We start from the raw sequence: 24,394 nt of genomic DNA on the forward strand, positions 1-24,394 counted from the left end.
CCAACGCGTAACAGACCCCCAAAGATAGAATAAACACTTAACTATCGGCGGAGCGAGCATATAGCGTGGCATGGGCCTCGTGGAGCGAGATAAACAATAAAATGTGGACTAGTTTATGGTGCGTAGTGTGAAAGTGGTGTATCAACAATGATGGCCGACCATTGTCCGTCGCCCTAGCCAGCGCTGGTGGAGCTGACACCCTGCATGTCTCCCTACCGGATACTCCACCACCATGACTCAACACTCGCTTTGAACTGGAGCACTCTTCTACGCGAAGCAAATATGCGAATAAATATAATAATGCAGTGTATTTTGATTAGAGGCCATTAAAGAAATGTTTTGATGAACACCCAAGAATTTCGGGAAGGAAGTGTCAAGGATTCAGTGCATTTTGAAATTAAGTGACCGAAAGATCTTGAATATGAGTTCCATAAAAACAGGAAACAAAAAAGACCATCAGAAAATGCGCATTCGCGCATTTCCGGTGAGTATCTTAGGCCTTGCTTGAGGTGTGTGGTGTGGTGTTTACCTCAGCGCTCCTCCTCACATTTACCATAGGCCTGTGTTTTGAAAATGGTTTTGGGCCTAATTCTGTTACACTTGTTAGTCATACACAGGAGTGGGAGGTGTAGAGTGTTGTAATAATGACTGGACAGGCCTAGAACATGTGTGACTCACTGCCATGCTACTGTATACAACAGTTATTTGAATATATTAGTGATTACTATGGTCAGTATATAGATTAAGATATATCTATAACATATATTTAATTTGTAGTATTTTGGGAATGTTTAAAAGGATGTTTTCATGGTGTGAAAAGTGCCATTTTTGCCAAATCATTAAATTATATTGTTTTTTGGGGGAATACTTTAATATTGCACAAAATATGTACTGTTCTCCATCATTAACCTGAGACTGTCAGTGTGCACATGTCAAGTATAAGGTGTTTAAATGTCAATATTATGAATGCCTGGGTTGTGATCTAGGAAGCCCTTACCTAATATAATGAGACACTTACCTCCTCACTATATTTTGAAATTATTAAAGAACTCCTGAAGGTTTCATGTGGAAAGACAGTAATCAAGTAATAAAGTGTATCAGAGTTCATGTAAACTTGGTCCACAAATTAGCTATTTGAACTCAAATTTAAAGTACAGTATCTAAATGAAACCTGATTTGCAACTTTTGTTATAGCCTAGTCAATTTAATTTGAATATATAGTACTGTACTGTTACATAATTTTCTTGGAAATAAATTTTGTTGTAAATGGTACAGAAATTTACTAAGTTCACCAGCAAACTTTTGATAAGCCCATAAGGCTTTGCACTATTGCAGTACAAGATTGTATTACATTCTGTAGTGCAAAGTTCACTACAGGCTCACCATAGCTCGTGCTACTTTGAACGTTTGTTCTGAGTAGCTGAATTTAAAACACCACCACCATTCTATAACATAAATGGGTGGCCACGTCTGTGGTAGAAAATAATAATAAAAAAAATTCTATAGCATGCATTACATTCATAGCAGTCCCTGTGGCACGGTGGTAAAGCACTCACCCGGCGCTTCGCTAGCATTTTGGCCTGGGTGTGTATCCTGGCCCGGGAAAATTGACCGGGTGCCAATCCTTATCTGTAGCCTCGTTCACCCAGCAGTGAATGGATACCTGGTTATTAAACGATTTGGCGGGTCATATTCCGAGGAAATTATGATTAAGAACCTGCCCGAAATGCTATGTTTACTAGTGGAGTAATCTGAATATATCTGAATATGAATATAGATCTGAATATGAATGAGTGATTACAAGAATGAAAGAACTCTTGTATATGTAACTTCTAATAGAGAATAACCTATGCTTTTAGCTTGAAGATGGCACAAAAATCACACACATGATCTTTACAATGTTTACAATAGTCTATTATTGTTTTCTCTCAATTTTCCAAAGTAAGGAAGGCTGAACCCAATACCTGTACTACTGTATCTGACATCCAGCACTTGTGGAGTGGCTATTGTTCATAATTGGGACATTATTATTTGTATTAATACAAAAAATAGAACATACATAGCATAGTGATAGCAGTAAAGCAAAAACTGCCAAATTCAATATAAACAGTACTGTACTGAAATTACATTGATAATTGTATACCTTTCCCTTGTGGGCGCATCCGATCCCACGATCGTCGTCGCCCCTAAATCAACACAACATACCTTTCCCTTGGGTATCTTCCCCATAGAGCCTATGCTACCTCATCACCCAATCAATGCAAAACAATGTAGTACACATATTTGTAGGGATTATATTAGCTCTTTAAGCTATTGCACTACAAATTAGATATACAGTACTGTATACAATTTCCTGGAATACTTGGTACCAGAACTTCCACAAACTTAAGTACTATATTCCTTCTTATATTTTTACATCAATAACAATAATTTTTCTTGCTCTATTTCCTACTTATATTATTATAATTGGTATTTTTGTTTTTTATTTTGAAATTGATTAGTTTAGTAATGCAAGATGTCTTAAAATCTTAGAGCTTTTGTGCATTAGATTATATTGCTTCTGACCTATATAACATGTAGTTATAGAGGTCAGAAGCAGGTCATCGGTGCTGCCCCTGGTTAGACACGGGCATTGGCTACTGCAGTGTTTGGTGGCTTGTTTCTGAAAAAACCACTGAACATTAAGATCTGATATTACCAGATATGGTAGTCTTCATTGCTCTTTTTTGCTCACAGGTGGGGGTGGCAATTTTTTATTTAGTTAAATGCTACTTCTGTATTTACAAAGATGCTAATTATAAAAAAAAATGAATAGTAGCAAGAAGCATGCAAAGAACATTGTCGTGTTTTGTTCACAGGAAAGCTGCTGGAGTAATTAAATTAACAGTAGATTGAATGTTGTCGTCTTCTGTTTGCTTTCCTATATCTTTTGAGCTAATGCCTCTCCTCCTAGTGAAAGTGAAAAATGGCTCAGAGATGATAATGATAATGAATTGGTGATTAAAAGAAGAATTTTAAATCTGTGTTTTGGTGTATAGAATTGGTAATTTTTATTGTTGATTCATTTGTGTCAAGTATTAGTCTCCAACTCTGCATTTCCAGTTGCTTACATGAATATGTTCACAGAGTATAGAACAATAATTTGTTTATAATTAAATTGTTCAGCTTTTGAAGTCACTCAGATTAGTCTATAACATTCTATTTAATATTTCAGTAGGTATAGTTCAGGTAATCCTTGGTTTGTGGGGGTTTTACATTGCTGTTAAACATGTAACATAAAATTTTTGCACATTAAACTTAAAGGTGATGTACTTTATATGGAAAAGTTGGGTTACTGAACACTCCAAAGACTCCAAAATTAGACTTCTACACACTTTATTGCAATAAAACCCATATTTCAACTTTGATATTTAATGCTCCCTACAATTTCTGGTTATAAATGAGATAGATAATGAAGTCCAGAATGCCTGGGATATGGAATAATGTAAGAATACATTCCAAATACAGTACTTTATAAAACAAGAAGTTTGATGTGTATGGGAATCTGATAATCTGCCGAGAATTTGGTAGACTCTCAGATCATCCGATAACTGACATTAAGCCATGATTTAACATAAGTCACGTGTGTACTTTGAAATTGGTACAAAAGTACTTTCTGCATTTCACTGAATTAACTTTGTCTATTACCATGCAAATGAAGTGCTGATTGTACATTGAAATCTATTGTGGTACTGGATTTGTAGTCTTTAAAAGTTATGATGACTGGTTTTATACAGTAAAAAAATACTTATAAAACATTTACTAAATATAGAAATATACATTAGATTAAAGTCAATATTTTGTACACAATATTTTGTATTATTTCAAGAAAAATTCTTCAGGAACTCCTTTTCTTATTTCTAATAGTCTTATACCAAGCTTAATTACCTGCATTTACAGATGACTATGGATGAACGGTATGTGGAGAGCATCTGGCAACTGCTCAAAAATGCCATCCAAGAGATCCAGAAGAAAAACAACAGTGGCCTCAGTTTTGAGGAGCTGTACCGAAATGCTTACACCATGGTTTTACACAAGCATGGGGAGAGACTATACTCGGGCCTCAGGGATGTTGTTACACAACATTTGGAAAACAAGGTAAACTTGATTATTGGAAAATAAAGCATTACTATATTTATTTCTACTTTTTTTTTTTATTTCTGTGTAATACTTTTAACACATTATAACCTGCCGATGCAGTACTACAGTACACAGTTAAGTACGTATATTTAAAGATGCTGTGGGACATAAAATATTGTGGAGGGCAGGATACTACAATAAGCAAAATCTGCAGGAAAAGCTTGCTGAAAATAGTTGGCTAATGCTGAAGTCTGTAGTACAAAAATCTGTAAATTTTGGTTGTTTTGGTCATCATTAGTTCTTTAGTTTTTCTATGCCAATACAAGCTAAGTTTGTCATTTCCACATTATTTTAATTCAGAATACGACAGTTCGATAAGTGATGATAAAATTTATACAACCTTATCTATACATGGGCAAGATTAGAAAAATAAATAAATTAGTGTTTTTTATATATGCATACTGCATGCAAGGTGTGTTTTGTTTGAGTAGCATTATAGTAAATTTTTAAGTAATAAATGTGATTATTTATTTTTATACAAATGATGTAAATATGGTGACCCATACTCCTGAAATGATAGTGCTTATATTAATTATTTAGTCAATTTACCAATATGTAGTGAGGGATTGCCAAAAAGTTCTCTTTGTAGTTTTAATATTATATAGAGTCTGAAAAAATCAACCTAAAAACCAAACTTAATGGGCCAGAAGGGGCCATTTTGACCCACCTCAAACACTCCAAAATTGTTTGCTTAATTAACTTGATAAATGTTCCAACTTTTCCTAATGGATCACCATCCTAACATGCACCTCAAAAAAATAATAGGAACACAGACAAAAAATACAAAATGCCAATTTTCAATAAATCTCTAAAAAAAAAAAAAAAATCACAAATTGTATTATTTATCATTATGGTGTCAGATTAGCAATATGAGCTTCATTTTCTATGGTTTTGAATATAGTTTGAGAGTATAGATTGATGTAAATAAGTTTTGCTATGTGCCCTTCAAAATAAACGTTAAAACTAGATGCAACAATGTATAACTCCAATGTTTTTGGGTTTATGGGCAAAACGTAACATAGAGATTGTAGAACAAACCACTTTACAAAATATGTGAAAATTATGATAATCGATCAGAAACTGAATTTAGAATGATTTTTTAAAGTTAAAAATCTAGTTTCCTGAGAAAATGAAGGTGAAGTTTATGACAGTGAATAGAGTTCTTCTAATTTATAAATTGTCTTGTATGTTTTAATAAACATTGCTTGGCATTCGTACTTGAATATGTGAAAGTTGTAGATCAATGTGTGTTGAAATGAAGTAAAAAAAAAATAACCCCTCAAAAAAAAATATAGGGGTAATTATAATGATTTAGGAGATACATATGCATATTTTATATAAGTCATTTTGGCCTAATATGGTCCCCAATCACCAATAAAACATAAAAACAAAGAAAATACTGTAGTTTGAAATACAGGGGTACCTCAGTTTACAAATTTAATCCGTTCCTGCAGATGGTTCGTAAACCGAAGCTAATATCCCTACAAGAAATGATGGGAAATGAATTAATCCGTTCCTGACTCCTCAAAAACTTCAATGTAAATTTTATACCCAATTCACCCAAATCTTCACTACAAAAGTGTGTTCAAATTATTACTTACCTTTGCTGATGACTCCTGTTGGCGTATGGAAGATGGTGAGGAGGAGAGGTGTTACTGTTTGGAAGGGGAGTCCCTTTTCATTATAACATCAGGCAGTGAGGACTTCTCTGGTGTGTGCACTCTGGCACGTTTTGCCTGCATACCACTAGGTCCTGGTTGTGGTTCGCTGCTTGCTTGTCTTGCTGAGAATCTAAGTACACTTGTTTTTTCCATACATTTTAATTAACACTTGTCTGTAGTGAGACATCACATTGTCATTTAAAAGGTCAATGCAATGGCCTGCTACTGCTTTATCTGGGTGAGTTTTTTCAACAAAACTTTGCAGTTCTTCCCATACTTCACTCATTTTCTTAATGAGGAAGGGACATCCTCTACTGCCTCTACTCACGACTATTTTCTTAGGTTGAACCTTACCTCTGGCTTTCTTGGGACTCATGGCGAGATATATATTAACAACATTTATGTTCAAATAACCAAAAATCTGACAAAAAACTGTAAATCCTTGCAAAGAATTCAAGTGGGATAGTCACTGGGCACGAGGCACTGGTAAACTGAGGTGCGATCGTCGTGCCACTATGCGCTAAGTCGGCTGTACGTGTGTCAACAAACTCGTATCCCGATGCTAAGTTTGTGAACCGATTCAAATTTTCCGAACAAATTGGGCTAGTAATCCGAGGTACCACTGTGTGTGAAAAAATCGGCCCAGAAACAAATCAAAGTTAAAGTTCTGCTACCCGTGGCTGATTTATTTGTTGACAGTGTTGTTCTAACCTCACACGGGTATGCATCCTCCAAGATCTAGAAGCTGCAACTAAATCAGATTATAAACGAAGGAGAAGGGAAAAAAAGAACCCCTTCCTTCTTTTTTTTTTTTTTTACATTAGTGGAAGTAACAGATATTGGCATTGGCAATGTATTTATACTATACAGCATAATACCATACTCATTATTATTTGTGTTACTATGTATTACTTAGCAATGCTATAAAGGCACCAGCTGTATATCTACTTTGTGGAACCCACCTTACTACTATTCTTCTTTGTGGGTCAGATAGGTGCTTGGATCTCTTTAGTACTGCATTATCTTTCAGTTCCAGTTAATAGGAGCTGATCTCCTTATCAATTTTTTTTAAATCGTATAAAATTAATTTTTAACATATTGGGATGAAACCTTTATGACACGAATGTGAAATAATTGGAAATTTGTTTAACATTTATACTATATTTCATATTTTTCAAATATTTGTTCAGAATCCGGCCCCTAAAACATTCCTAGGGCTAGTATAGCACATACTTGTAGTATATTATGCCTAAGGTAGCATACATTGGATCTAGTATTGCTGGGAGAGGTTAGGGTAAATTCTATATCTATGTTGCAGTTAGAAACATTTCCCATTTAGTCAAGTTTAATACAAACATCAACTCTTTGGTGGTCTATCACTACATATTGGTACTTTCCACGAAATAGTTGCTATAAGTAGGGTAATGTCATTTTAGGAAGATGGACTGAAGTATGGGTATAATACTTCCTATGTAGGTAATTCATGTAATGTCCTGAGTTTTCAATTTCCATGGTTAATTAGATTCAGGGAGATTCTGAGAACTACCAGAAAGAGGTGTTTCATTACATTAAATGCAGGGATTTTGTGTGTGTGTGTAGTAGTATTGAAATTAAGTAATCCTTTGCTTCTCATTATATATACTTAATTTTTGGTTTTGTACAGTATTAATGTGTATCTATGCTTGACAGGTACGAACAGATGTACTGGCTTCCTTACAAAACAACTTTCTCCAAACTTTAAATCATGCATGGAATGACCACCAAACATCTATGGTGATGATCAGGGACATCCTAATGTACATGGATCGAGTCTATGTTCAACAGAATAATGTCGACAATGTCTACAACTTAGGGCTAATAATTTTTAGGGATCAGGTAATTTTTTGTTACTGTATCTTTTAGGTTCTTTCACACTGTACTGTATATTGGAAAATCTGTTGAAGATGAATCGTAATTAATTTGTTACAAAGTTTGACATAGAAATTTAAATATTTAATTTTCATGCATATCTTTAGTGTCTGACAGTGTTTGTTAGTATTCTTTGTAATGGGTGTACTCTACAGTAAATACACTGTACACTTCTATTTTCTATATAATTTGTTTAGATACAAATACTGTATTCAAATTCTTTTTCTAAATATAACTGAAAATTAAGATGTGAACATAATATAAAATATATATGGTATATTGCAGGTTGTCCGATATGGTTGCATAAGAGATCATCTACGAGAAACACTTCTTGATATGGTTATGAGGGAGCGCAGAGGTGAAGTAGTGGACAGACTAGCAATTAAAAATGCAGCTCAAATGCTTATAGTATTAGGCATCGAGTCGCGGGCTGTATATGAAGAAGATTTTGAAAGACCCTTCCTTGCTCAGTCTGCTGAGTTTTATAGGGTAAGTTTTCCCAAAGTGGTTTAAAGATAAATTGGACAAAATGTAGCAGATACAGTGAGGGTAAAGAAAGGTATTGCTATTTATGTATCTGCTTTAATTTGAGTATTTTATAACAGCTCATAGCTTAGCATTGAGAAAATGTAAGATATTGTATGGATAATTCTACAGAGGGGCTTTGACACATGTGCCTAAAGGGGGTGAGACCCTGAAAGAGGTGAGACTCTGAAGGGGGGGTGAGACCTAGGGTGAGAGCCTAGCCTGGTTATTGTTCCCGGTGCTTATGTACCTTCCTGTCATCCATGCTCTTGAAGCTATGAATGGTAGCTGCTTCATGCTCTGCCTCAAACTCATTTAAATTATGTCACCCCTGCATACTAGTATTTTCTTACAGTGCTCTTGCTCATTTGTAATTCTAACTTCTATTTTGCTCCCCATCCCCCCACACTCAAAAAGACACACTCTTTACTTTGCTTGTTCCTTTCGGTATCTTATATGTGGTGATCATATTGTTTCTGGTCCTCTCTTATTGCCATTAGATTGAGTTTTCTTTATCTCATCTCGGCTCATCTCTTGTATATCTAGTACTAGTCTCGGCATATATTTTAGATGTATAGATGGTCAAGCAGACTTGCTAGATGTTGCTAAGAGCTTTTGTTTGACAGCCACCTGGGATGTCAAGACTGCTTCCATAGGGCTTTTGAGTTATGAATTGACTTCTTATCAATTATTCTGAGCTGAGTTGAATATTCTCCAGTGATTCCTTGCTCATATTATAATACTGCAGGGGACTATTTTAAGATATTCCCTGTGATGTTGGTGTGTCTTCCTGCCTGACTGCATAATCCTGTCCAGGGACATAGGGAATCTTTAGGGCATAGCTAAATGATTATGCTTTAAAAGGAACTTTTCACATTAACTCGGTCTTATTTGATGTTTGAATAAAAAAGTTGAATATTGCACCTTAAAGATAGAAAAGCAGGTCCAAAAATATTCATAATCCAATGAGTTTTCAAAATACTGTTTAAGTTATATAACAAAACTAAAGATAGAACCTGAAATCTGAAACAGCTGGTTAGTTTCTGTAGTGCTTCTGTAATAACCCGTCCTTTCCTCTTCCCCTTCCTCACTCAATTCCCCAAGCTTAACACCGCTTGCAGAGATCACTGTGACCCTCACTGACCTACCAACTAATATTAAATCTGAAATATTAAATGGGGGGGGGGGGAGCAACAAATGAAGGGTTTATTAATTTTAAAATAATGAATAAAAACTTAAATGTACACTGCCACCACCTCCTTGAAATGAATGTGTTTAGATTACTGATCATTCAGGAAGGACAGAAATCAATAATCATGAAACTCAAGGGCATATGAATCTTGATAATAAACGCATGGAGATTAAAATGTAAATCTTTACTTAGTGAGAATATAGGGGCTTCCAATACCACACGAGAATACCACATATAAAAATGACTCGGTATTAATAAAAGGGGAACAGATAACTAAACACAAATTACATTAATAATCACTTTATTTAGGAATGATCCGTATATTTATACCAAATTGGAAATATATCCTACTCTAATTATCCCTAAGAGGCAACATCACCCTTTGTGCAATTACTTTGATGTACCAGAAATTCAGACAGACATTACCTTATTCCTGCAAAAACTGGCCACCGGATGTTGAGTGGCTCCTCTCTGGCCCTGATGGGGACCTTTTCCCTGTTACTCCCCAAGACACACTAACGAATATATTCTTAACAAGCTATCAGTAGAAAACAAGCTCCACCCACTCTAAAGTTCCTAGGCTCAGATAAGCCCTGCCTCTCAAGACTCAAGCCAATGAATTTAAAGTCTTGCTCTAGGTCAATGTCCTGACTAGCTCCACCCACCTAGGCCTCCCTGACTAGGCTCTGGGCCTGTGTACTTCAGGTTCTGTTTCTCTTGACAGAAATCTCACTACCCCAGGACCCAGAGCAGGAGGAAATATGATACTGGCTGAGTTTATTGGCCCTTAATTTGTCAATGGCTATAGAGAGGACAGAGAGAGAGGGAAGAGGGATTGGAAAGAGGACTGATGACGAAGATTAAGGAATAGGGGGGTTGAGGCAGGAGGCGGCAAGTGGCCTGAGACTGTCCCACTTGCCTAAGGGAACTTTTGACTTCACCGTTTATGACAGGAAGAGGCCAACAGAGGGGGGAGGGGGAGGGAGGGGAAGAATGACCAAGGAAGGAGGAGAAGGGAGACTGCAAACATGGGGAAGGTTCAACCAGCTTGACAGCTGGGTGGACAGCGCCTCGGATTCGTAGTCCTGAGGTTCTGGGTTCGATCCCCGGTGGAGGCGGGGACAACTGGGCAAAATGTTTCTTTCACCCTGATGCCTCTGTTACCTAGCAGTAAATAGGTACCTGGGAGTTAGACAGCTGCTACGGGCTGCTTCCTGGGGGTGTGTAACAAAAAGGAAACCTGGTTGAGGACTGGGACGCTAAAGCCCCGAAATCATCTCGATAACCTCAAGATAAGGGGAGAAGGAAGAAGGTTAGTCTGAACACAGACCATTACACTTCCATTCAGGGCTACACCATGGAAGGATACACTTCATTAATTCACTGTTATCCAGAGCATTTTATTGAAATGCTCTAGTTTTTTCTTGGGATATTGTTATCCAGTAGTAATGAGAGTACTGCAAAATGAAAGCATGTTTCACTTACCAAATCATATAAAGTTTAAATTTGTAAGAAAACTGTCCATGCTGGCAGAAAAAGTGAAATGCCTGTAGTGCCATAATGGCTCCTGCAACTCGGTGTTCTGCATAATCGGTTCTCAGTCTAGTGTTGCAGACAGTCCCTGAGCAGGATAAAGACGATTTTTGCAGGCTTTCTTTCACCTGATGCTTTTGTTCACCTAGCAGTAGATAGGTACCCATGAGTTTGACAATTCTTGTGAATTGCCTCTATAAGAAGGTTAGTAGTTTTCTCAAGGGGACCTTGATAAGCCTAAATACAGGCTTCCTGTTCATGATAATAGGAAACAAGTCTGAGTCTTTTTCCTGGTGAAGGACAAATCCTTAGTGGGTTCAAGAGCTAGTATGACAGTACAGTACTGGAATATCGGGGGTTATAAATGAACCAGGCACAGTGGCTGTAAGGTCGGGATGATAGAAATGGATGTTACTCCCTGTAGACATAACTTGATAAGCAACTAGGTAAACACAGAATTTACTCAAGAATTGCTGACAAAATGCTCATCGAAGGATAATATTACAGTGTGGTAATTTAATAAAAACTAAGAGAACGTCGTTATCCATTCCATCATCCACCTACCTCGCCCTAAATTTCCAGCCTTCCTATCCTCGTACCTTTCCCACTTTACCAAACCCTTTGGTTGCAAAAATCTCTCTTGATATTTTTCCCAGCAGCTGTTTTGGCTAGTAGTAGATGAAGATGACACTCCTAGCATGCCCTTTCTCCATTTGCTCTTTTGTGCAGTAGTAGTACTCACACAAATATGGCAAAACTCGTATCAGTGCTATTTATCTGATATTTGTTTTTAACATAATTTGAGTATTAAAAACTAGTATTAACAAATTATGTAATAATTATATTGTGCTTAAATTTGCTTAATATCATACAGTATACTTTCATGGTTCATTAATAGTTCAATAATTTTAAACTGTTTGGCATGTTCCATGGGAATCAGCCCAGAAATAGGGACACCTTCACTGTGGTTGCTGAAATTATTTACAGTATCCTTGTCACGATTTCTGAACCTAGTATTCTTTATTCTTTTCCTCTTTGCAGTAACTTTGCTACTCATTTTCTGTGAAAAAGAGCAAGAGCTTTTCATGTTGCCTCTTCACGTGATAAATGTTTGCGAAACCCACACTGCGCTCCTCGCACAGCTCCACTGGTAAACTCACAATTGGCATTACAATTTAAAGATTTTGCAGTATTTCAAGTAAAATATGCTGTGCTTTGCACCATCTACACCACTACAGACTTCTCGGGTCAATGTTTTCCTGTGAGAATTTAATTTGAGAACAAAAATGTGCTGGACATAGCAATAAAATGCTCTGGGTCACACTGTTACCAATGGCAGATCAGGACAACCATTCTGCAGGGCCAGGGAACAGTACCGAAAGCTAACCAGCTGTTCTGGATTTAGGGTAAATTTGCAGTTTCGAAAAATGTATATTTTACAATCATTATGGATTTTGGAATTTGAATCATTTTCAAATCCCCATATATTGATGCTTCAATGTATAATTTTTTACTTCCATTTTTTTTCCAGTATAATTTTTAATTCCATTTTCTTTTTACTCTTGTTTTTAGAGGGAAGGGAGGGAGGGCATAATCCTTGTTGGATATACTGCATCATAAAATACTCATAACAATATTTACAGGTTTTTTTATTTGTTTTTAAATATGATTACATTTAGAGAGATTTGTGTACTGTATATTACATTGTATGTCATATCTCTAATATTCTAGTGTTCTGTGGATTTTACTTGTGTATTTTTTATTTTATGATCATGCAGATGGAAAGTCAAAAGTTTTTAGCTGAGAACAGTGCATCGGTATATATCAAGAGAGTAGAAGCTCGAATAATGGAGGAGGCGGAGCGAGCAAAGCATTATCTTGATGAGTCTACGGAAAGGCGCATTGTGGAGGTTGTAGAGGAAGAATTGATCAAGAAACATATGAAGACTATTGTGGAGGTATGGATGCAGTGTTTTGGATATTTGTTGAAAAATTTGTCTTCCTTGAGTGCATTGACTAGCATAAGATTGTTAAATTCGTGTGTATATTGAGATTCTGTTGGAAGAGATGATGGTACAACCTCGGTTCATATGTTCATCATTGGTTGTGCTTTAAATATTGAAATACACAGTAGATTATAAAATTTATTTGTTTAAAATAATATTAAAAGTCTTGTTTACTTAAAATTAAATGACAAATACATATAAGAAAATTTTTGGTATATGGATTTATGAGACTTTTAGGCCTTAAAACAGTTCAGGAATGATTGCTTTTTGTTGAAACAGATGGAAAATTCTGGAGTTGTTCATATGCTCAAGAATAACAAGACTGAAGATTTGGCATGTATGTATAAGCTAATGTCACGAGTGTCCGATGGCTTACGAGCAGTAGCAGAATGTGTGTCTCAACATCTTAGAGAACAGGGTAAAGCTCTTGTAGCGGAAGAAGAAGGAGGCAAGAATGCTATAACATTTGTACAGGTTAGTGAATATTTTTACCCATCATTGTGGTGTATAACTTAAAACTTTAAAAGTGGATAGCCACCTTTAAATATTTTAATATTTGCATTACCACAATCATTTGTTAAAAATAAATTTTTCAATTTGTACTTTTCTATTCAATTCATCTACTGAAAGTATATCACTTGTACTGCCTACAAAACATGTTATACTATACACTAGTTGATGTTATATAAGCTTTGTTAAATTTTGTCTTGCATATACAGGTATAAGAATTTATTCCAATGTTTACAGAATTTATTGGACCTTAAGGACCGATTTGACCACTTCCTCCACAACTCTTTCAACAATGACAAAATATTCAAACAAATGATTGCAGCTGACTTCGAATACTTCCTCAATCTAAACAATAAATCGCCAGAGTACTTGTCATTGTTTATTGATGACAAACTCAAGAAAGGTGTTAAAGGAGTAAGTTCTTTTGCATTAATTTTTTTGTGAATAAGTTGTTTGATTCTGAAATGCATTCAGTTATTCCTATGTGAACCTTAACTAAATACTACACATTGGTCACTTTGTATTTGGGGATGCATCCCTGCTAATACTTGAAGTTAATTCATATTGAATCAATGTTTGTACTTAGACTTAAATTATATGGCATTTTTATTTACAGTGATATTGATTATTAATGATTCTTATTTTGTAGATGACTGAAGCAGAAATTGAGGTGGTATTAGACAAGACAATGGTGCTGTTCCGTTTCTTACAAGAGAAGGATGTATTCGAGCGTTACTACAAGCAGCATCTGGCCAAACGTCTTCTACTACAAAAGTCGGTCTCGGAGGACTCTGAGAAAACAATGATCTCCAAACTTAAAACTGAATGTGGATGTCAGTTCACTTCCAAGCTTGAGGGCATGTTCAAGGACGTAACGATTTCCAATACCATTAACGAGGAGTTTAAACAACGCGTCAATAGTGCTGGGGTAGGGATTGTGAAGTCTCTTGTTAAATTAATTTCATGGCTTTTTCTTTGTTATAGACTTTCTGAAGCTTTCAGTCTAAAGTTGACGACTTCTTTCATAACCACATTTATATATACAAATTGAACAGTTTGAGGTATATTACACCGCTGTTCTTAAACATATTCTTTCTTGGGAATCAGTGTAAGAAGCGATTTTTATTGTGAACCAAAGTAAATAATAATAATTATAATTTAGGTATAAAAGTTTGTCATTTAATAGTTTTAGGCTACATAGGCTTGTACTTTCATAACATGTTTTTCTTTGAATCTATCCAGAATGACTGGTTCCACTGTGTGGGTTTTCTATTAACTCAATTGATAGAGGATTATTTTTGTTACTGCATAGAAGCTCTCGCTCCATTGTAAGATTAATTTCCAATATTCAGAGTTGAATGCTAAGTATACCTAATTATTTTAACATATTTACAACTTTGGTAGATATTGGACAGGCCTTTACCACCAAAAAAAAAAAAAATTATAACCGCACTTTTTCAGTGCTTCTTGTTATTGAGTACAAGTGTGTGTGTGTTGTATTTGCAATATTATACTAAGTTTGGGTATAACAAAACAATATATAGCATATTTTGGATGCAACAAAAAAATTTGTGGCAGGTGGGACATGATAATTATTTGTTTTAAGAATATTTATAATATTGTATTGTCTGGAACTGGGGTCAGAGATATCTCTTTATCAACTATGATAAAAAAATCCTTAGTTTCTTGTATGACTTATTAATTGCTCTGATTTCAACAGACAAATTTATGTGGCGTTGACATCTATGTACGAGTTTTAACAACTGGGTACTGGCCCACACAGTCAGCTAATCTAAAAGCCAATGTTCCCATGGCTCCCAGGAGTGCCTTTGAGGCCTTCCGGAGATTCTACCTCAACAAGCACAGTGGCAGACAACTTACTCTTCAACCACAGTTGGGGTTTGTTTTTCCTTGTTTTCAAGTACTTTTAGTATTTACTAATACAGGCTTTATATTTATATTACAAAAATCAGGTTTGTTTCTATGAAGAATTTTGGCTTATGGCTATAATGAGGAGGCTGTATGGCTTATGGTTATAATGAGGAGGCTATATGGCTTATGGCTATAATGAGGAGGCTATATGGCTTATGGCTATAATGAGGAGGCTATATGGCTTATGGTTATAATGAGGAGGCTATATGGCTTATGGTTATAATGAGGAGGCTATATGGCTTATGGCTATAATGAGGAGGCTATATGGCTTATGGTCATAATGAGGAGGCTATATGGCTTATGGCCATAATGAGGAGGCTATATGGCTTATGGCCATAATGAGGAGGCTATATGGCTTATGGCCTTAATGAGGAGGCTATATGGCTTATGACCTTAATGAGGAGGCTATATGGCTTATGGCCTTAATGAGGAGGCTATATGGCTTATGGTCATTATGAGGAGGCTTTATGGCTTATGGCCAGCTGAGGAGGCCTGGTCGAGGACCGGGCCACGGGGACACTAAGTCCCGAAACCATCTCAAGGTAACCGGGCTGTTAGATCATAATAAGGTATTTTCTTTTTTCTTTATTTTGCTGTAGTGGAATCAATTGATTAACCCTTACACTGCTGCAGCCTGGGCTGTAACTGGGGGTATAAGCTGGGGCTGAGCAAATATATATTTGAATTATGTGAAAATTAATATTAAATGTTAAACAAATCTCCAATTTATTGCCTTCAGTGTCGTGAAAGTTTCTTCCCAATATTTTCAGAAATGGATTTTAGACCAATTTTTTTTTAAAAAGAACATTTTGTTGATACAGAGAATGGCTCCTAGTAACTGGAACTGAGGGATAATGCAGTAATAAAGAGATGCAAGCGCCTGTCCGAATGCACAAAGAATAGCAGTTAGAAGATATAGAAGTAGTTAAGATATGCACCAGCAGCATATCCACAAAGTGGATATGCAGGTGGTGCCTTTATAACATTGCTGAGTAATACACAATAACACAAATGAGTATGTATGTTACTATGCTCTATTTTGTTATATATTATACAAATACATTGTCCAATAGTAATACCAGTTACTTTCACCAATGTCCAATTTTTTTTTTTTTTTTATGGAAGATTTTTTCTTTGTTTATTATCTGATTTTGTTATAACCTCTACATCCTTGAGAATGCATACCCGTCCCTAACTATGTGAAGATAGAATTAAATTGGCTAACAAATTAATCAGTCATAACTGGCAGAACCTGGGACTTTGAATTTTTTCTGGGGGGAGCCCCTTCAGCTCCCCGGAGCTTACTAGGCTGATATGCTAATGTCAGACTTTGACATCAGTCATGTATGGAGTTCTGTGGGCCTACCGGGGACCACAAGCCAGAACCTGGCCCCCTCAGAGAGGCATGGGGAGCAATGGCCTATAGACACCCCCATGTGGTTGGGGCATTCTATGTCTGCCATTGACCAGGTCAGGCACCCAGAAAGGTAAGCATCTCAAAACAAACCCCTGTTCTGGTGAAAATATTGCAACCAAAAGCCGAACAAGTGAATTGGATAGAACTCCCCCTATAAGAAACGAGCATGATGTCACACGTCGCTGCACTGCTGTCTACACAGCTCCCCCCTCCCCGGGAGGGGAGGGGGGAGCTGTGTAGACAGCAGCGCGACATCGGCGCGCATTTTAAAACCAGTCCCCAAAAAATTGGATAAAAACCTGATTTTTGGCGATTATTTAAAGTGGATGACGCAATGCTGCGTCATCCCCGGCATTACCGACAGTAAACAGATGACGCAATGCTGCGTCATGCCCGGGCGAAAGTGTTAAACAAGATTAATTTACATTCACTCGAGTAAGAGATGAAGTGTAAAGGATATGAGTGACTTATATAAATGGATAAACAGGTATAAACAAGGTTTTTAATACATCAGCACAATGCATAACTCAAAACAATGGATACAAACATGAGAAGATTACGTAAATAGAAAAGACCCGGGTAGATACTGACTTGGAAACAGGGTCGGAATCGCTTGATTTTATTTAAACAACAAAAATAGAGTTGTGTTCTGGTTTCATGCTACTGGTTAATATTTTAATATTTGTCTCATTTGTGTGTTGTGTTACCTGAATGATTTGTTGTGGTTCTTAAAAGCTGTTTTTATAAATGTGGTTTCACTTGTGCTGCTGATGTTTTCATGTCTGTGTGTGTTTCTGGTAATAGACTTTGTACGGTGGAAATATAGGAAAAAAGGCTTAAGTGTAAGAAAAGAAAATGGACACAAGTTCTGTTACACTGAAATGGCAGCTTAAACTAGCAAAAGAAAATCTTTCAAACCATCCATTGGCTTGTGAAAATTGGTGCTGTGACATGTGTACAGCCAATGAGAAAAATTCTTGAAAATTCAGTGAAAAAAAAAGTACTTCTACACACAATTGTTTGTAATATTCTTATGATACACTATTCGTGAAATATTTTGTCTTCGGTAAGAAAAAATATATAAATCGTCAGTTATATCTATCATTCAGTTTTTATAATTTGTTTACCAAACATTATTATTTTAGTGTGTCAGATATTTAAATGTAATGAACTGATAAATGGAAAATTAGTTTAATTGTTGATATATCTAAAGTAACACATTCATAGATTGGTGGGGCACATTGTTTGATGCGGTGAAATTAATTGTATTTTAATTTCTAGGTCGGCAGATCTTAATGCAGTATTTCATGGCTCAAGAAAAGAAGAGAGTGCTTGTGCAACAGCTAATGTAGTGGTTGGGTCAGTAGCATCAGTGGCAGCTGTAGCCTCAGGAGATGCCGTAAGCAGTGTTGCTGGTATATCTTCTTCCTCGTCAGCTGTAGGTGGCACAATCAGTAATAATGGTTTAGTGCCATCTAGCCTCCCTGGCACAACCACTCCAACAAATGCCATAGCAGCAACACCGTCAGGATCGTCAGTTATGGTGACTGGAAAACCCTCAGGCCCCAAGAAACACATTATTCAAGTGTCTACGTATCAAATGGTCATCCTTATGCTCTTTAATACCAGGGATAAACTTACATACGAGGTTTGTAAACTTATTGTGCTCTTTAATATTACAAAATGTTGATTGAGTGACAACTGAGATATTTTTCATTTTCTTCTCCAATTTGTAGTTTTATTTGTTTATATATTTATATTAATTTGTGCTGTTAGCTGAAAATACTGAAGATTTAATTTAACAGCACCAACGCTATATGTCTTAACATTATAGTTGAACAATTTTCCGATTATGGATAATTATGCTTGTCGTAAAATTAACCCACTGTCATTCGTCCTTGAGAATGTAAATAATACTGAAACACCCTACTAATAGAACAATGGAAAGTGAGCACACTATTATTTTGAGGAGATGAGTGCATTATAAAGAGTAAATCAAGTAAGAGTATCAAACTGACATTGAATTTTGAAGACAAGTAAAGAATATAAATGAAATATGTGAATCAATTATGTTGAGTAATTTTAGGTTACATAAATGTAAGTCAACATGTTTTATAGCATTATGTTCAAGTTTAGCTGAAGCAGAAATTGCTTTCTATTTAAATTCATGAGGTAAGTAGAAATATTTAATATGTTGTCATCCTTAAAAGGCAACTATATCAAACATTGATGAGCTTTACTTTTGACAGGAAATACAAAATGAAACCGACATCCCTGACCGAGACCTTGTTCGAGCGTTACAATCGCTAGCGCTGGGCAAGCCAGCCCAACGAGTTTTGCTCAAGACCCCAAAGACTAAGGAAATGGAGTCCTCTCATGAGTTTACTGTTAATGATTCTTTCACATCCAAATTGTACAGGTAAAGTCACTAACGTGTTGTATAATGCATGTAACTAAATCCAACATTTGCTGACAGCAACTTTTCTGAGATGGATTATAATGCATTCTTCATTAGTAATCCAATTGGAATTTGTGTTTTCTCTGTGTTGTACATATCTATATTATTAAATTCATAAGCACTTAGCTAGTGTTAGTCTACGGGAAGTGAGATCTAGATCAAGAATTTTGCCTCGGCCAATGTCCCTGGTGCATTTATTCTTCCAGGTGTTTCTGTACTTTTCTACGTTTTCTTGAAGCTGTAAATGGTGGTGTTTTCCATTACCTCTGGCTCATGTTCATTGCACCTGTTACCACTGTCACTTCATGTCAATATTTATATTTCTCTGATTCCTGTGTTTCCAACTTTGGCATATTCAGTTGGTTTTGTTGTCTTACTATTTAAATCACTGGTGCCATCCTGCCTTGAGTACTTCTTGGTACTCACTTTGTTTCAGAGCAGGAGAGAGTTCTAAAATAGTGGGAATACTTAGAACACACAATTTCTGCATATTTTTGCAAGTCTTTGCATATTTGTAATCATAGGCCGCTGATCATACCTCAATAGCCCAACAGCCTAATCCCATAATTCAGATTTTGTCCAAATCAAGAGACACGTGGTCAAGATTTTATCCCGAGGTTCGATATTCCTTGCTGTCAGTTAAAGTAGATTTAAAGTCAAAGGGGTGATGTCAGGGAGGTGGAGGTGAGAGTTAGGTCACAGGGTAACAATTATTGGAATGATCTTGTGCTATGGAAGTACATTGTGAGTGGGCAAACCATTTTTACATCTGTAGGGCAAAATACAGATAATTGCCAGGGAGACAGTAATAGCACTTGAAATGTGTGCGTGCATTAGCTAGAATAATGTAAATGTCATTATAATATTCTGCTTTGAATTTTAGGAATAGTGTGACTAATATAAATGAGTTATTTTATTTAGTAACCAGCAGTTGTTTTCAGAGTTAAGATCCAAGCTGTGGCAGCTAAGGGCGAGAGTGAACCAGAGAGAAAGGAGACCCGAAGTAAAGTCGATGAGGATCGCAAACACGAGATCGAAGCTGCTATCGTCAGGATCATGAAGGCCCGCCGGCGAATGACGGTTAGTAAACTTCATCCTAGTTTATTGTATTTCTACAATTTGATAAAATGAAACTCTTTTTTTGCATTTTTAATTGTCATTTTGTAATATAATATGATTATTCAATGAAGATGAAACAAGAAATTGATCATTATTAGTGTCATTCATTCATTACCACATTTCTCACTTTCATGGTGTGGGGAGGCATCAGCTTGTAGAGAAAAAAAGTTGAATATAATGCAGCTATAGATAACAAAAAGGCACTGGTCCATGACAGTATATAATTCCACACAAGTGCACTGTATATTGCATCAGAGATACACAAGCACTCTCTCTCTCCTGCAGTAACTCATCAGTTCATTATTAATGACGGTAGATTAGTAAATTCATCAGATTATCTGACTCTCCAAAATACTTATACATTACACAACACATTCTCCAAAAATGATAGTGCAGTACTTATAGCAACTATTTGGTCAAACTTACAAAATTTAACTGTTGCCTCCAACAATGTTCATATTTTGTACTATAAATTTTGTTGCAGGCATTAAAAGGCTTAAAACATGAAAAAACATTTTGTGTTTTCTTAACACTTAATTCAGTAAAACATTGTTTTAATGTATCATTAAATGTATCATCATTGTGTTTTAGTTCATTAAAGCATTCAGGTTTAATGAATTACGTAAAAACATTTCTCAAAACATAACGTGTACGATATTAGGTCTAAGATATTGTAGTATATATCAGGCCAAGAATTACTTGGACAGGTTAAGTTAGGTTATGTTCTTTAATTTTCCATTTTCTTAGTAAGCCATTCGGGTTATTTAATATGAAACATTAACTTTTTGGGGTACAACAGTTCATTTTTATACATTCAGCCAAGTAGTTGCTGTAAGTACTATCATTTTAAGAGGATGGGTTGATATTACATATTTCTTGATGCTAATACTGTAATGCTAGTCATAATAATGTATAATACAGAACCTATTTTAATGCAAAAAATCAGTGCATAATCATAGTAATTAGGATAAAGCTGTAATAATAATAATAAATGTTGGATAAGCCATTTCATAAAATAATTGCAAAATAATTAAGGCAAGATGATGCATAATTTTGCGGATGACAAAATAAAACAGCAGTATTAATAAGAATCATTCTTAATAATTAGTTTATGCATGACCACCTCCTCTCTCTCCCCTCTCCCCAGCATAACAACTTGGTGGCTGAGGTAACAGATCAGCTAAAATCCCGCTTCTTACCGTCCCCAATACTTATCAAGAAGAGAATTGAAAGCCTCATAGAGCGGGAATATTTGGCCCGCACTCCAGAAGATAGGTCAGTAAATTACATTTTAATCTAAACAGGTACTTTAAATATATGATTCTTATATTTTTAGTATTTTTTCAAGGTTTATTAATTTGTAATATTTGTTTTGATTTTATTACAGAAAAATCTACTCATATGTGGCGTGAAGAGTAGGTTATTTACTGGAGCATAGCCAAGGCTGTGAAATCTTCCTTTATAAGAGATATGGACGTGTGGCCGTGAAGGTGTGGGAAAGGATTATGCAAGCCCGAGGATCAACCAGTCCACCTCGGCTCTCCTCATTCCCATGTGCTCTCTCTGCAGATGCTCTTTTCACCCTCATATTGCCGGGAACGGCAAACGTACGGCCGTAGCTTCTGACTGTTGCCACGAGCGCCGAGATTGACCTGGAATAAGAAACTTTCAGATTGCTGGGTACATCCTGTGGCAGGTTACTGTTAGCTGCTGCTTCTAGCTATTGTTACCAGTGGAAATGTATGGAACATTTAATAGTGATTGGACCCAAAAAAAAAAAACAGTGTGATATTCTTTGTTAACAAAGAGTGTCAAGGGGATCTCTCTAATTGATGAAATTGGGTGCATGATGAGGTCACTTGTCAGCATTCAAAAGTAGTTATTAACCTGGAGACAATTAATGCCCTAGAAACTTTTGGAAGTGGACAAAAGTAATATGAGTGATGACCTGCTTACCTGCTTGGTCCCGGCGCAGTCAAACTTGCGTGTGTGGTCATTGCTGAGCTATTACCACAGTTTATAAATGATGCAATTGTTTCATCTTGAAATTTTGTTATCCTCTTAATCTTCATTCTCTTCTATTTCACTTAAGTAAATTCTGGATGGAGAAGACTTCTGTTGCTCATTTGTGTTAATAAGTTTCTCTTTCTTGCAGGCAGAGGTATTAATTCATAGGTGGTAGTGAAGTAATACACCTGTGATAGCCATCCTTGTTACTGTTACCCTCAGACCTAAAAATAGTTATACCAAATTATAAATTTGTGGAAAATAGATGCAATAAATTTTGAATATAACTAGCCTTCTACAGTTTGGAGGGATGATGTTGGCAGGCTAGGTGATGAGTACATATTTTAATGAATTATTCATACAGAGATTTTGTTCTTTTTCAAACTGATCCAGTGATGTCAAAATCCAAATTATTTCTGCATTTGATATTACACCAGGAGAACTTAATGATTTTTCATGTGTATATGTATTTGTGAATGTGGAAATCTCAAATACCTTTTTGCATTTTCATTTGTGGTAAAAGTTGAATATTACAATTTTCTCTAATGCTTCAGTGGAGCATCAAAAGATACATGGAGGTATTTTTTAATTTTTAATTGTAATTTTTTTAGGAATGACTCATTTTTCAAATTCTTATGACAGTAATTACACCATATGGTTCTGGATTATTTTGAATGCTGTAATCGGTAATATGTCATTTTGTTCCAGTCGGGAAAATAACGAGCACCTTGAGAGAAATGCCACCTATGTATTAATGAGCTTGAGTGTCATTTTATGTAGTTCAAATATGCAGTTCCAGCCCATACTCTGGATTCTTCCTTCACAAATGCTCATCTGTGATGAGCTAGTCTAGTTGCCTTTAATTTCTGCAGCTCGATATGACAGAGTGACTCGACATCTGCACCAGACAACAAGATGAGTGTCTTTTTGGTTTAAAATAAAGTGTCTGTCCATTGGAGAAAGGTTTAGGCTTATATTCTCAATTTCCGTACGTTTTGTAAAATCGATGATTTATTTCTGTAAGTGTAATGGGTGCTTATGGCATTTAAATAGAATCCTCTTCTGAAGCTTGGAGGATGGGGAGGGATGGCTGTGTGAAAAATAAGATTGAAAATTGGTACCAAGGTGTTGATGAAACCATCTGCCTGCTGTCTTGCATAATTTTTTTTCTATGCTGTCTTCTGTAGCGGTATTCTACTTTGTTACCTGGTCTCTCCTCCCAGACTCCTTTGTACACTCGCTACCATTGGACATATAAACAGGTTTCAAAAGAGTTATGTATTTATTCCATTAAATGAATGTCTAAGAGGCTGGTCTGTTTGATGCTCAATCCTCATTTGAGTTGCCTGATTACTCCCTGCTTTGACATCGCTGGCAAATTTTGTTACATGCTACCTAGTAAATGTTGAGTGATTGTTAGATAATTTGAGTATTTAGGTATCTACTAAATGGAATTCTTGGGGAAAAATTTAGTGATTTTGTAATGTTCATGAAGACATTCAAAGTGAAATTGCAGGAGGTTGTACCCCCTCAAACAAAATATAAAAGCCTGATAAAAATGGACTGGTGTAGAGAAGTGCACCATCTGTCCATTGGTTGTTAAATTACAAGAAACTGTTCCAGGCTGTAAGGTTGGCAAAAAAAAAAAAAGTTATTTGGACATAGTGTGTGCCAATCCAGTTGACTCAGACTAAAATCTTAAATTGAAGGGAAGGTGGGTGGAAAGCCCAAGGTCATTAAAGAACTGCCTCCACGAACCTCTGATCTACCAACATAACAAAAATAGTTGATTAAGACAAATGTGGTGCAAGCATTATAGGTTCTGGATAATACTCACATGTTAGTTTCAAGTTAATGGCAAAACTGTATACGACTCGTCCATCAAATACGACCCCTTTCATCTAAGCAGGGGTTTGCAAGCTTTTCAGTGTGAAGGCCATAGTACAT

General features: G+C 36.0%; 1 protein-coding gene across 1 annotated transcript; it reads left to right on the top strand.

The window, feature by feature from the left end:
* Positions 1 to 129: 129 nt before the first annotated feature.
* Positions 130 to 23,755, top strand: Cul3 (cullin 3). The gene is made up of 14 exons (XM_045765188.2): positions 130 to 484; positions 3,940 to 4,137; positions 7,530 to 7,715; positions 8,034 to 8,237; positions 12,777 to 12,956; positions 13,284 to 13,478; positions 13,752 to 13,928; positions 14,164 to 14,442; positions 15,235 to 15,413; positions 18,145 to 18,511; positions 19,113 to 19,282; positions 20,263 to 20,401; positions 21,588 to 21,715; positions 21,828 to 23,755. Exons 1-14 carry the CDS (start codon positions 422 to 424, stop codon positions 21,850 to 21,852), a joined length of 2,490 nt encoding a protein of 829 aa, XP_045621144.1. The 5' UTR covers positions 130 to 421; the 3' UTR covers positions 21,853 to 23,755.
* The last annotated feature ends 639 nt before the right edge of the window (positions 23,756 to 24,394 follow it).

This window comes from Procambarus clarkii, chromosome 69 (genome assembly GCF_040958095.1).
Source record: "Procambarus clarkii isolate CNS0578487 chromosome 69, FALCON_Pclarkii_2.0, whole genome shotgun sequence".
NCBI classification, from domain to species: domain Eukaryota; kingdom Metazoa; phylum Arthropoda; class Malacostraca; order Decapoda; family Cambaridae; genus Procambarus; species Procambarus clarkii.

Excerpts from the sequence above, each read along its gene's own strand:
- Cul3 (XM_045765188.2), top strand. The coding sequence starts at position 422 with ATGAGTTCCATAAAAACAGGAAACAAAAAAGACCATCAGAAAATGCGC. Across the intron at positions 485-3,939 it reads TGCGCATTCGCGCATTTCCG|ATGACTATGGATGAACGGTA; the intron begins GTGAGTATCTTA and ends CTGCATTTACAG. Across the intron at positions 18,512-19,112 it reads GGGATAAACTTACATACGAG|GAAATACAAAATGAAACCGA; the intron begins GTTTGTAAACTT and ends TACTTTTGACAG.